The following is a 13,553-nucleotide window of genomic DNA, read 5'->3' on the forward strand; positions in this document are numbered from 1 at the left end:
CCATACTACCAGTACCGATACTAACGGTACCAGCTATACGGTACGGTACCGGTACCAGACTGCTCGGTGGTGTCATGAGACAGCCGCTATAATAAGACATCCTATCCTCATCCGTGTTTGTAACTGTGTTTGCAAACATTGGGTTCCGCGCATGCGCAAATCAGGATGGGATGTCTTATCATAGTGGCTGTCTCATGACACCACACCGGTACCGAGCAGTCTGGTACCAGTACCGTATCGTATGGTACCGGTACCAGTTTGTTGTTTTGATTTTTTTAAAGCCGCGCAGATTGGTGTCTGGGACGGAGTTTGCTGTTGGGCCTTTCGTGTGTGTGTGTGTGTGTGTGTTGCCCGCCCATGACCTATGATCCATCCTGGTGACCACCACGAACTCTTGCCGATGACTGCAGCAGCCCAGCCTTTCGGGCTCAAGAGAACGTGCTTCCATGGTCTACTCAACGCCCTTAAATTATTACGGAAGAGAATATAAAAGAAAGTTGGAAAGAGACTAACACAACCCTAATACCTAAGAAGATGACACCAAAATAGGACGCACTATTAGGGCAGGGGAGGATGCTAGAGCACTGCAGAAGGATCTCAACAAACTGTCAGCTTGGTCAGAGAAATGGCAGATGTTAACATCACCAAGTGTAGCGTACTAAGTGTAGGAACACGCAACCTATTACACAGGTATAGTTTAGACTCCACAGCAATAGGCAGGCCTGAGAGTGAAAGGGATTTGGGAGTGTTAGTGAACTCTGACCTAAAACTAAGGAAGCAATGTATTAGTGCGAGGAATAGGGTTAACAGGGCATTAGGCTTTATTAACAGGACGGTAACCAACAGGAGTGCAGAGGTCATCCTCAGACTCTATTTAGCGTTAGTTAGGCCACACTTAGATTATGCTGTCCAGTTTTGGTGCCCACACTACAGAATGGACATCAACTTGCAAGAATCAGTTCAGAGGAGGATGACCAAGATGATTCAGGGGCTGAGGAACCTCCCATATCAAAATAGGCTGAAATATCTAAACTTACATTCACTAGAGAGACGAAGAGTGCGGGGAGATCTGATAGAAGTATTCAAATGGGTCAAGGGTTACAACAAAGGCGATATAAGTAAAGTACTGAGAATTAGCCAGCAGGATAGAACTTGCAGTAATGGATTTAAATTAGAAAAGTATAGATTTAGGAGAGATATAGGCAAGCATTGGTTTAGTAATAGGGTGGTGGGGGAATGGAATAGACTCAGCAATCACATAATTAGTGCAGGGACGATAGCTTGTTTTAAGAGTAGACTGGATAGCTACATGGACGAGGACTGCAGGTGGCAGTGAGGTGTGGGTGCAGTAAGGTGACGGGGTGCTGGATGCGTGCCCAGTACCGCCGGTATAACAAGGATCAAGCCTCTACCTGTAACCCCTGCAACTACACCTCACCCACCGTGAGTAGTGGGGGGGATTCTGGAGCTGCCCTGTGTAGGCCACCCGGCCTCTTGCAGTTTCCCTATGTTCTTATGTTCTTATGTTCTTAAGAACAAACCTACAGCAGCCGATTTAAGACCAATAGCACTGGCCAATTCATCATATAAACTATTTATGGTCATTGTGAGGTAAAAGATTGAAGATCATATTAGAGAAGTTGGACTAAGGAGTGATCTGCAGGCAGGCTTCACAGAGGAAAGAAGAGTCACAGACAACTTATTAAAGTACTACTGTTTCTCTGAAACATACAAGAACAAAAATACAGCGAGTAGCGGGCTTTTTGTTATTATTGTGTAACGGTCCGAATGTGAGTGAACGAGAATGTGAGTAAGTCAGTGAGTAAGTGTGAGTGCATGAATGAACGAGAGAATGTGAGTAAGTCGGTGAGTGACAAAGTAAGTGTGAGCGAGTGGGAGCGTGAATGGGTGAGAGTGAATGAGTGAAAGAGTGAATGGGTGGCTGAGGAATGTAAGTCGAACCCCTCCAAGAAATCAATAACTAATATACCTTTTCCATTTAGCGTAACCCGTTTCTGGGTCATGATCTGTAGAGTCCCTTGATAGATAGAGTCCCGACAGCCTAAATTTTGGACGCCATTATTGGCCCGGTCTTCGCCGCGAGACCGTGTGCTAGTGTTTGAAAAGCGCGGCGAAAACACAGGGCCAATAATGGCGTCCAAATCTTAGGTTGTCGGGACTCTATGAGGGACTCTACAGATCACGACCCAGAAATGGGTTACGCTAAATGGAAGATGCTATTATAACTAGTTATTGGTTTCTTGGGGGGTTCGAGGCTTTGAGATGAGGGATTTCAGTAACTCTCGTTCATATATTCGCTCATTCGCTCGCAGTGTTATCTTCTCATAACCTTTTACGCACTTACATTCCTCAGCCACCCATTCACTCTTTCACTCATTCACTCTCACTCATTCACGCTCCCACTCGCTCACACTTACTCTGTCACTCACCGACTTACTCACATTCTCTCGTTCATTCATGCACTCACACTTACTCACTCTGTTACTCACTGACTTACTCACACTCTCGTTCACTCACATTCGGACCGTTACACGGCTCCCTCCTTCCTGAGACTGAAATCCCTTTCTCAAGCCTTGAACCCATGGGTAACATGTCTAAAAACAATCACATTAGTACTCACTCCATATAAAACAGTTACATCATATATAAAACATTAGATAAAATCCAATAAAACTTCTAAATGTAATACACTCCATCCCTTAATTACGTCAAGAACTTACTACAGAATTGTCTTTAACAGCGGCCAACAACAACAAAAAAAAATATCATGGCTATCCACTGGTATGGGCACGAGTGCCCTGGGGTCTCATCAGGACCCGGCATCCTGGCGGGGTGTCAGATTGGTACCTCCCCCACCTCCCCTGGCATCCGGGGGGGCGTGGTATGGCCTTCCTTGCCACTCCCACACCTTCCGCGGGGAGCCCAGGTCGTCCCAGAGAGTACTGGTGGGGTTGACGATGCTCTTCTGGGTGTCCACGTTTCATCGGGCTTCGCCACCCCCGGATACGGGAGAGATTTACCAGTGCCGTATTGCACTGCAACAAAAGGAGGGTTTATTACCAACTATCCTGCACCGCACAGATCTGTTCCAGGAGCCAACCCAAACTTCTTCACTTAGCCTTCATGGAGGACTTCTCTCTCTGGTTGGACGTTGTTCGACTTCATCTTCATCGCTACTGTCCACCGGTGGCACTATTACCTCCTCCTGTTCTATGAGGATTTGTTCTTGTCCTCCATATGGTGTTACTTTATCTGCCGCTTGTTGTAGCTTAGTTCCGTTAAAGACATTTTCTAATGTATAGGCACTCCCCATCCCTAATTATTTCTTTAACCTTGTACTGACCTAGCCACTTCACTCCTAACTTCCGCTTTAACAAGGGGGGGATGGTTCACAGGAAAGCCCACCGCAAAAGCCACCATATGTAGCGTGGAAAAGAGAAAATAAATTAAATAAATAATTCTACATCCCCTTTTTTAACGACCACTAGGGTTGTGATGGTATGTGGTAGCGTGGTAGTCGTCGAGCGCTGGTCCCGGATGTTAAGGCCTCAGGACAAGTGAACACTCGTTCCGAGGTTTGTGACCAGAAGGGCGTTACTTGTGTGATTAATTATGGAAGGTGGGAGGATTTCCGTGGGAACCACTTGTGAGACAGCATTAAGAAACTGGATGGTGATAATGTACTGGGGGGATGTGTATGGTTCAGTAATCTCAAATGAGCAGCAAAACAGGCTCCAAATGATAACACTCACTGTAAGGTTGTATATAAATATGTATTTGGTTTCCTTTTGCAAAGGTTAGCGGAGTACTAATAAAAATAAGAAAAAAATGAATGACCGACAGGCTGTAGGCCTCTAATCTAGCTAGCTACCGGCACAAAGGAGATTTGGGGAATACACAGAATGCTTAGCTCTAGTTGCTGGATGCGGAGAAGGAGGAGCTGGCGTGAGTGTCGGGCTCGGCAGGGGACGTCCACGATGGGCATGGGCGGTCCTGGTGATGGACAGACGGGCGCCGCTTGATGTGGAGATGGAGCGGCTCGGGTGGTGTGAAGAGGCGGGCGCCCTTTGACGTAGGGAGCAGCTTGGGGCAGTGGTATTTCGGCCCCCAGGGCAGTCGAGGGGCAGGTTACCCCGCCATACAAGTTCCCATCCTGTAGTCCGTCTCACCCCGCAGGCCGTGGGTGGTTTTTTCGGGGGGAGGCTGAGTGGAGAGATGGACACCTCTCTCACTCAACTCCAACTCGCTGCCTTTCCTTGCTAGGGCTGCTGCTCGTCTCCTGACTAGCCCGCCTCACACACCAGGCCGTGGGTGGTGTGTAGGTCGGGGGCTGAGTGGAGAGATGGACACCTCTCGGACCAGCCCGCTTCTCGGTGTTTTCTCGCTGCCTTTCCTTGCTGTTGGGGTGTTCGTCTCCTCGCGTCTCCCAAGCTTCTGCCTTGCTGCAGTGGTGCTTGTCTCCTCACTTCTCTCAAGCTTGTCTCTTACTGCAGTGGTGCTTGTCTCCTCACTTCTCTCAAGCTTGTCTCTTACTGCAGTGGTGCTTGTCTCCTCACTGACCCGTGGGTCTCCTTGCCCTCGCCTTCTCGCCTCTGCTCCTCGCTAAGCTCCTCCCCCTTCTTCACGTGACTCCCTCTCGGCATTACAATCAAACCCTACCTAACTAACTAACTAGTTATTGGTTTCTTGGAGGGGTTCGAGGCTTTGAGATGAGGGATTTCAGTAACTCTCGTTCACGATATTTACTCATTCGCTCGCCGTGTTATCCTCTCATAACCTTTTACGCACTTACATTCCTCAGCCACCCATTCACTCTTTCACTCATTCACTCATTCACTCACTCATTCACGCTCCCACTCGCTCACACTTACTCACTCTGTTACTCACTGACTTATTCACATTCTCGTTCACTCATTTGGATTTGGACCCTGGACGCTATACGGTCCAAGGCGCACAACCACCTCTCGGAACTCCTGCGTACCGTCCCGGGCATCAGCAAGGATTGGGTAGCATTCGGTCGCCTGTGTGCCCCTCGCGTACTCTTCCTCTTCTTCGCTCGCCTCCTGCCTCCTCAGATCCGGGGCAGTGCGGAGGACGGGGCAGCTCACAGAGTCCGAGGTGGCGGGGGTCGCTGTTCCGCCCCTTCCAGCCCTCTACGGAACCTGGAACTAGCTCTTGAGGACCAAATATATCGGCTTCTCCGCAAAAGTCGGGTCATCACAAATATTAGTGCCAACTCTCTCTTTGCGCTTCCCAACAACCAAGCATATGTTTACATTATGGAGGAACCGCAGCCCCCCCCCCCCCCCTCATCGCTGCCACCCTGCACTCCCTCTGTGGCACCCCATCGGCCCCCACCACACCCTCTGCTGGTGATAGCTTGGCGGCTGACCTCACCCACCTCAGCCTGGGTGTGGCGGGGGTGCGGGGGCAGACTGTTGGCGGCGGACGGCAGGACCCGACCTCAGCCACCACCGCCAATGGCCTGAGTGCTTCAATTCTCTCCGGTGTGGCAACGGAACGGAAGAGGAACCTGGAGCACAGTTTCGCCATCTTCCTCCAGCAGCACATCGACCAGGCACTGGGGAAGGGATTTGACGACAATGTGGGTAGGCATTCCGGACCCCTCTTCTTCATGGTGCCAAGAGCGAATGTGTGGTTCGAGGCTGTCAACAAAATCTATAATTTCTTCGTGGCAGAACCATCGGAGAAGGACACCAAGGCTAAACAGGTCATGAGCAGCCTTCAGAACCTGGTGGAGACTGAGGTGAGGTTCTCGGCTGCCCGCTGCGCCAAGATTCTGCCCCTCGCTCTCTCCACCTACAAGGACGGACTGCCCCCACACTACACCCAGCTACATCACCAGGAGAAGCTGGTCATGGCTCTCACCGTCCTCAGCGGGCAGGCGAGGGGCCCAATGTACGAGGAGTATGTGTCACAGTTGGAGGAAGCGTGTGAGAGGGTGTGGCGCGATGGGAGGATGGGATGCGAGGTGCTGTCCCTGTCTGGTAACACTTGTCAGCACCCTCGACACAACACGGCCTCGGAGGGTGACCGGGAAGGGGTGGAGAGGGGCCTTCCAGTCATGCCACACAGCTCCGGCGTCACCTACATCAGCTTTTGCAACTGTGGGCGCCGGCAGGGACAGCGCGAGGACCCCTTCACTGTGCACGATGCCAACCACCTCTTCTACTCCCTCCTGGCCGACACATGTTGCACGCGTCTGGAAGCCATCACCTTCCCCACCTTTAAGCCCAGCGTGTCCAATGCCAGAGCCGCCAAGGTCTCCGGCTCCGAGGATGACGACAGCGACACCACCACCACCAAAGCCTCGAACCCCTCCAAGAAACCAATAACTAGTTAGTTAGTTAGGTAGGGTTTGATTGTAATGCCGAGAGGGAGTCACGTGAAGAAGGGGGAGGAACTTAGCGAGGAGCAGAGGCGAGAAGGCGAGGGCAAGGAGACCCACGGGTCAGTGAGGAGACAAGCACCACTGCAGCAAGGCAGAAGCTTGGGAGACGCGAGGAGACGAACACCCCAACAGCAAGGAAAGGCAGCGAGAAAACACCGAGAAGCGAGTTGGAGTTGAGTGACAGAGGTGTCCATCTCTCCACTCAGCCCCCGACCTACACACCACCCACGGCCTGCTGTGTGAGGCGGGCTAGTCAGGAGACGAGCAGCAGCCCTAGCAAGGAAAGGCAGCGAGTTGGAGTTGAGTGAGAGAGGTGTCCATCTCTCCACTCAGGCCCCCCCCCCCGAAAAACCACCCACGGCCTGCGGGGTGAGACGGACTACAGGATGGGAACTTGTATGGCGGGGTAACCTGCCCCTCGACTGCCCTGGGGGCCGAAATACCACTGCCCAAGCTGCTCCCTACATCAAAGGGCGCCCGCCTCTTCACACCACCCGAGCCGCTCCATCTCCACATCAAGCGGCGCCCGTCTGCCCATCACCAGGACCGCCCATTCCCATCGTGGACGTCCCCTGCCGAGCCCGACACTCACGCCAGCTCCTCCTTCTCCGCATCCAGCAACTAGAGCTAAGCATTCTGTGTATTCCCCAAATCTCCTTTGTGCCGGTAGCTAGCTAGATTAGAGGCCTACAGCCTGTCGGTCATTCATTTTTTTCTTATTTTTATTAGTACTCCGCTAACCTTTGCAAAAGGAAACCAAATACATATTTATATACAACCTTACAGTGAGTGTTATCATTTGGAGCCTGTTTTGCTGCTCATTTGAGATTACTGAACCATACACACATCCCCCCCCATAGTACATTATCACCATCCAGTTTCTTAATGCTGTCTCACAAGTGGTTCCCACGGAAATCCTCCCACCTTCCATAATTAATCACACAAGTAACGCCCTTCTGGTCACAAACTTCGGAACGAGTGTTCACTTGTCCTGAGGCCTTAACATCCGGGACCAGCGCTCGACGACTACCACGCTACCACATACCATCACCACCCTAGTGGTCGTCAAAAGGGGATGTAGCTTTAATTATTAATTTAATTTATTTTGTGTGCCCTTGAGCTGCCTCCTTTGTTGTAAAAAAAAAAAAAAAAAAAACACTAATAGTAACATCATTGGACTTCAAGAAAGCTTTTGATTCAATTGACAGAGGAAACATAATAAAGACACTTATGAACAACAAAATAGACTCAAGGCTGATAAATATCATAGCACAAATATATCATAATGACCGAACACATTTACATTTGAACAATGAAAAACAGTCAACAATCAACATAACAAATGGAGTATGACAAGGGTGTAATGGTTCCACAATCCTTTTTCTGCTAATAATATACATAATCATACAGAAACTAGAAGACGAACAAATTGGATTCAAAAATGATAAGTTCAAGATTCCTATTTTATATTATGCTGACGATGGACTACTACTGTCAAGAACAATAGATGAAGCAAAGTACAGCGTCAACCTTATACAGAATATAGCTATGCAATGTGGGCTCCAAATAAACAAAGAAAAAAGTAATATATAATCAACAAGAACAACCAGAAACAATTGCAGGCATTAGTACATGTAATAAAATAAAGTATCTTGGAATAACAATAGAAAACAAGAAGAACTGCTTCAAGGAACATAAGAAAGAGAAAATGAACAAAGCCAATCAACTAGCAAACATGGCATATAGCATCACGGAAAGGAGTTGTAACAGGTTGTTAGTTGGAAAAGGGTACTGGAAAGGCGTCGGATTGGCTACCATATTATATGGAGCAGAAATACTTGACATACTCCAGTGCATAGAAAACAAAGTTTACAGATGCATTTAACAGGTCCCAACATATACAGCAAGCTGCGTCTTGAAATAGGAGCAACATCAACAGTAGCCCGAGATGCAAAAATAAAAATCATGTTTACTAAACACATACTAAAAGAGAATCGAAATGAACTGATGAAAGAGATCTTCATGCAGGAATATGAGAAGGGAAAGACTACATGGATAAAGAACCTGAAAGTAAATATGCAAAACATGAACTTGACACTTAGAGAAATAAATGATGTGAAGAAGGAAAGTATTATAACAAAAATCAAAGAATGGGATACATCAAGGTGGAGAAGGGAAGCAGAACAGAAATCTACACTAAGGATATACAAAAAATACAAGAGTAATATAGAATAAGCAAGCTGGATAGACAACACTGAAGAATCCAGATTAATGATGAGAGCAAAAACCAACATGTCGCTAAGTTTAAACTGGAGAAATGGCTGCCAAGGAAAGAGTGAGCGGTGTCCATGTAATGACTGTGGCAAGGAAACATTACAACATTTTCTCTTAGAATGTACAGGATATGAAGATATAAGAAACAAATTTAACTTACAACTAACTTCACATAACACAGAAAAAATAATAGCAGAAACACTACTTTTTGGTGAACAAAGAATCAAAGCTATACAAGAAAGGAAAGAATATATTAAAACTATCTGGAAAACAAGACACAGAAAAACACAGGAACTGCAGCACAACTAAAGAAACAGTCTAGTGGGAGCCAATGCCAAGGCTTATCCCACGCCTGCCACTGAACTGAAGAGCCGCGCGGATTGGTGCCTCGGGGACGGAGTTTGCTGCTGGGCCTCTCGCAAGGAGACTATAGAACAGTCTCTTTGGCCTGTGTACTCCCGGACTTGGTAGCGTCAACACGTCTCCCCCACCGTCTAAGCAACAGCTCTCGCGGGCGAGCGATTGAGCTGCTCTGCTTCCTGCCAGTCCCAGCGCCACGTGTCAGTGTTCGCGAGCTACGCGTCATTGTTCACAGTCACTAGTTCCACGTGACTCTACAACCTTGTGTCCCGGGACACCGTCCATTAGGGACAGGATAGTCCGCCCTTGGTTGTCGGGCTGCTACAACGCCCTTTAGAGTGTGTGTGAAGCCGGTAGTCTCTGCTGTAGTACGACGCCGAACCCCGAGGGCAGTGCCACGAGGGGGCCCCTTAGGATAAAGGGGTGGTTATAGGAGGCAGCAGAGATAGTTAGGTTCCCCAAAGACCCGCAAGGGGCAACAGCGGGGCTCTACCGAGCCCTCTAGAGGGTGGGGGAGTTTAGCCCTCCCGCTGTTGTAGGCTTAGCCCGGCTCTAAATCGGTTAGTTGTTTCTTTTTTTTTCCTTTGTTTTATATTTGTAGATGTGGTTAAGCCTTCTGGCTTTCTAGTCGCTAGGATGTCTGCCGCTACGGATAAGCGTGAGCGCCATGCTTCTTACTCCGATGACTCGGCATCGGAGTCCCCTGCCGACAAGCAGCTCCGCCTTGAGTCGGAGAGTGAGAATGAGGCCTCCTGGCCCCTCCCGCTGTCGTCTGACGACGAGTGGGAGTAGTTGGTGACAGGCGCAAGCGCCGGCACGCACGCCGCGCTCCTCCGCTCTCCGCCAATCACGGCTCTGCCCCTTCGCCCCCCGCCAATCACGGCGCTGGCCCTCCGCTCTCCGCTCTCCCCGCCGCCGCTTCCACCTCTGGCTCGCCCGCTCCCAGGACCTCGCACGCCCCGCGGTCCACGCCCGCTACTGCGACTCCATCGCCTACCACCGCTGCCGCCCCGCTGCGAGTCGCCGCGCCCCCCGAGGCACCGGCGTTCCGCCGCGCTGCTCCCCCGCCACTCAGCCCCAAGGTTATCGTACCCCGACCCCGGGGTTCGACTCCACTAGATCTAGCGGAGGCCTTGGAGCAGCAACTCGGAACCCGCCTGCAGATGCGGTTCCTGGAGTCTGGCAGCGTGCTGATCACGCCTCCCTCCGAAGAGGTTCTCCACCGGCTGCAGGGAACGACGGAGGTCGACGGCAAGCCGGTCCTGCTGCGGCTGACGGGAGACGCCACAATCAAGGGTGTGGTGACGTCATACCCTGCGGCTATGCCCCTCAAGGCTCTCCTTCGCCACCCAGACGTCGTCTCAGCGGACAGGTGCCAGACGCGAGATGGGCTGGACACCCGCCAGGTCATCGTCACGTTGAAAGGCCCCCTCCCGGGCAGTCTCGACCTGGGGAGTTGGGGGGTGTTTTATACACGCCCCTTCAACAGGGAACCACTGCGCTGCTTCCGCTGTCAGCAGTACGGCCACCACCGTTCTCGCTGCAACCGCCCGGCCGTATGCGGCATGTGCTCCGGGCCGCACATGACCGAGGCCTGTCTGGCCAAATACAAGGCCGGGGAGGAGGTACCAGCTCTCTGTCCAAATTGCAGACAGCAGCACCATGCCTGGAGTCGCCGCTGCCCCTCACGGCTGACCCGGGTGGACGAGGGAGTCAAGCGGCAGGAGGAATGGCGTGCTGTTCACAACCCCTCCCGCCCGGCATGGACCAGACGGTCCCGCTCAAGGTCGCATCAGCCGGCCCCGCCCCCTGCCCAGGCAACATTGGCCTCTCCAGCTCACTTCCCCAGCCTCCCGCCACCAAGCGCCTCTCAGGCGGCCTCTACTGCCTCCACCCTAACACCCGCCCTGCCTCGTCTCCCAGCTGCACCCTCCACCTCGACACCTGTCCCGCCTTCCCGCCCAACCTCCACCTCGGGCTCCTCCCCGCAACAGGTGCAACCAGCTTCCACACTGTCTCCACCTCCTCTGCCTCAACGCGGGCGTCGACAGAGGAACCGCAGGTCGCAGCCCCCCCCGAGCGCACAGACTGCACCACCGTCCACACCACCCGGCTACGTCCTTGTGACAAAGACCGCGCTCGAGGGAATGCTGGCAAGCTTTGCCCTTGCCCTGACCGGCCTCCTCCAGCTCACGCCCAACGAGGCGGCCCTGCGGGTAATAGCGAAGGCGACAGTGGAGGAGCACTTTCCCGACCTCGCAGGCCCCTCCACCACACCCGCCCCACCACCTCCAGTGCCTCAGGGCCCCGCTCCCCCACCTGCCAAGACCCGAGCATCCGAGCCCCTTCCTCCTCCCGTAGAGGTAACGGAGATGGAGGCCGACGAATGCCACCAGCCTCCCCAGCCAGGCGTACCTCCAGCCAAGGCACCGTTGAAGGCGGTGCACTGGACAATGGGACGCAAAACGACCCGCTCCCACATCCCGGTGCGCACAGTCCCGCCGCGCTCCTGCGTCCCACAGCCCAAGCGGAGGGTGGAGCAGAGGCGCCGCGGCCCTGCGCCCGCCCTCGCGACGGCCCCCGTGTCCACCCCGGCGCCGTCCGCGAGGGGCGGCCGCTGAGTGTCCTCCAGTGGAACGTCTGTGGCGTGCGGGGGAAGGTCCACCTCCTGCGGGCTGCGCTCGGCACCGGCGGCTTCGATGTCGTCCTCCTGCAGGAGACACTCCTGGGTGAGGGCCAGTCGGTGCGGCTTAAGGGCCTTCTACCTCCCTGCCATTGCCGGTGCGGCGCGTGGGTGTGGCATTCTAGTCAGGGATGCACTTCCCTGCACTAGGGTGACTCACCCCGTGCCATGTGGTGACGGCGTGGAGGTGCTGGCAGTACGTGTTTCCTTGCCTAGCGAGACGGTTGACATTTACTGGGTGTAAATTGGACGGGCTGCGGATGCAGACTTCAATGAGCTTTTCTCACTCGCCGCCGATGAGCCCACCTTCATCGGCGGCGACTTTAACGCCCACCACGAGAGGTGGGGGAGCCGCCGGAACAACCGTGTCGGCCGCCACGTCGCAGCAACGCTGGCGGACCTGCCAACTGTCACTCTGCTCAACACGGGGGAACCCACTCACGTCCGCGGGGGTGCTGGACCTCTCCTGGTGTCGCAGCCTCTTGCTGTCGGCGCGACGTGGGCCCTGCATGACAGCCTAGCCAGAGACAAATTTGCCACAGTCACCACCCTACCAGACGCCCCGCCGCTGCCACCGCAGCGGCCGGCACGCTGGAATTTGAGCAGGGCTGACTGGCCTAGGTTCCGCGCGGCGGTTGCCCGTCATCTGGCGACCACCGACAGGCCTGACGACTTAGAGGGGGCGGCGGTCCGCCTGATTGAGATGTTCCGCAGTGCAGCTGACGAGGCCATCCCCACCACCAGACCTGCGAAGCGGAATTATAAGGACCGGTGGTACTACAATGCGGACATCAAAGTGGCCAACCACCGAGTCAATCAGGCGCGTAGGCTCAACAGGCGTCACAACACCGACGCCACGAGGGGCCTCCTCCGGGCGGCCATCCGCCAGGCTAAGGTCACTACAGAGAGGGTGCAAGAGGAGCACTGGCTATCCTGGTGCGCAACCATTGACCACGGTGTATCCACTGCCGTGCTCTGGCGGAAGCTCCGTGCAGTTGCACGAGGGACCCAGCCTAGGACACCGCTTCACCCGCAGCCTCAAGTCGAGGCCGGGAGACTGCTTACCACCTTTGTTTCCCGGGCCTCGTCGGCCAGGCTGCCTCCGGCCACCAGGGAGCTACAGAGGGAAGCCTACGCTGCCAGGATCGAGGCATTCACGGAAGCTTGTAGGGAGGACCACGCTGCCGACGCCCCGATCCGCGTGGAGGAGCTTGTGCGAGCCATCCCCGTGAAAGACACTGCCCCTGGAGAGGATGCCATACCATACACGTTCCTTCGGAACGCTGGGACGGCGATGCAGGATGAAATAACAACTCTTTTCAACCAGTCATATACTCGGTGCCCTTCCCGCGGCGTGGAAAACGGCCACCATTGTCCCTATCCCCAAGGGCGTAGATGGCCAATACCGCCCCATCTCCCTTCTCAGCTGCCTGGGGAAGACGATGGAAAGGGTCATCCTCTCTCGCCTCCTCTGGACCATGGGCCCTCTGCACCACCATCTGTTTGCCTTCCGGCAAGGCAGGGGGACACGGGACTGCGTATCTACCCTCCTTTCAACCATCCTCGATAGGACGGCGGTAGTCGTGTTCCTCGACTTAGAAAAAGCCTTTGAGCTGGCATCGGCGCCTGCCATTCTCTCGATCCTGGCGGAGAAAGGTGTCCGGGGCCGCCTTTTAGCCTGGATAGGGCACTACCTCATGGGTCGCCAGGCCGCAGTGCGGTATCAGGGCTGTACTTCTGCTATTGAGACCCTGGAAAACGGTACGCCACAGGGTGGAGTGCTGAGCCCCGTTCTCTTTAACC

The 13,553-nt window shown here is 53.5% G+C and overlaps 1 protein-coding gene across 1 annotated transcript; it reads left to right on the plus strand.

The window, feature by feature from the left end:
- Positions 1-2,788: 2,788 nt before the first annotated feature.
- LOC127003874 (nonsense-mediated mRNA decay factor SMG8-like) lies at positions 2,789-9,612 on the plus strand. Its single transcript, XM_050870979.1, has 3 exons — positions 2,789-2,966; positions 5,316-6,349; positions 9,607-9,612. The coding sequence occupies exons 1-3, from the start codon at positions 2,789-2,791 to the stop codon at positions 9,610-9,612; spliced, it is 1,218 nt and encodes a 405-aa protein (XP_050726936.1).
- The last annotated feature ends 3,941 nt before the right edge of the window (positions 9,613-13,553 follow it).

The sequence above is a fragment of the Eriocheir sinensis genome, chromosome 26, assembly GCF_024679095.1.
Source record: "Eriocheir sinensis breed Jianghai 21 chromosome 26, ASM2467909v1, whole genome shotgun sequence".
In the NCBI taxonomy this organism is placed as follows: domain Eukaryota; kingdom Metazoa; phylum Arthropoda; class Malacostraca; order Decapoda; family Varunidae; genus Eriocheir; species Eriocheir sinensis.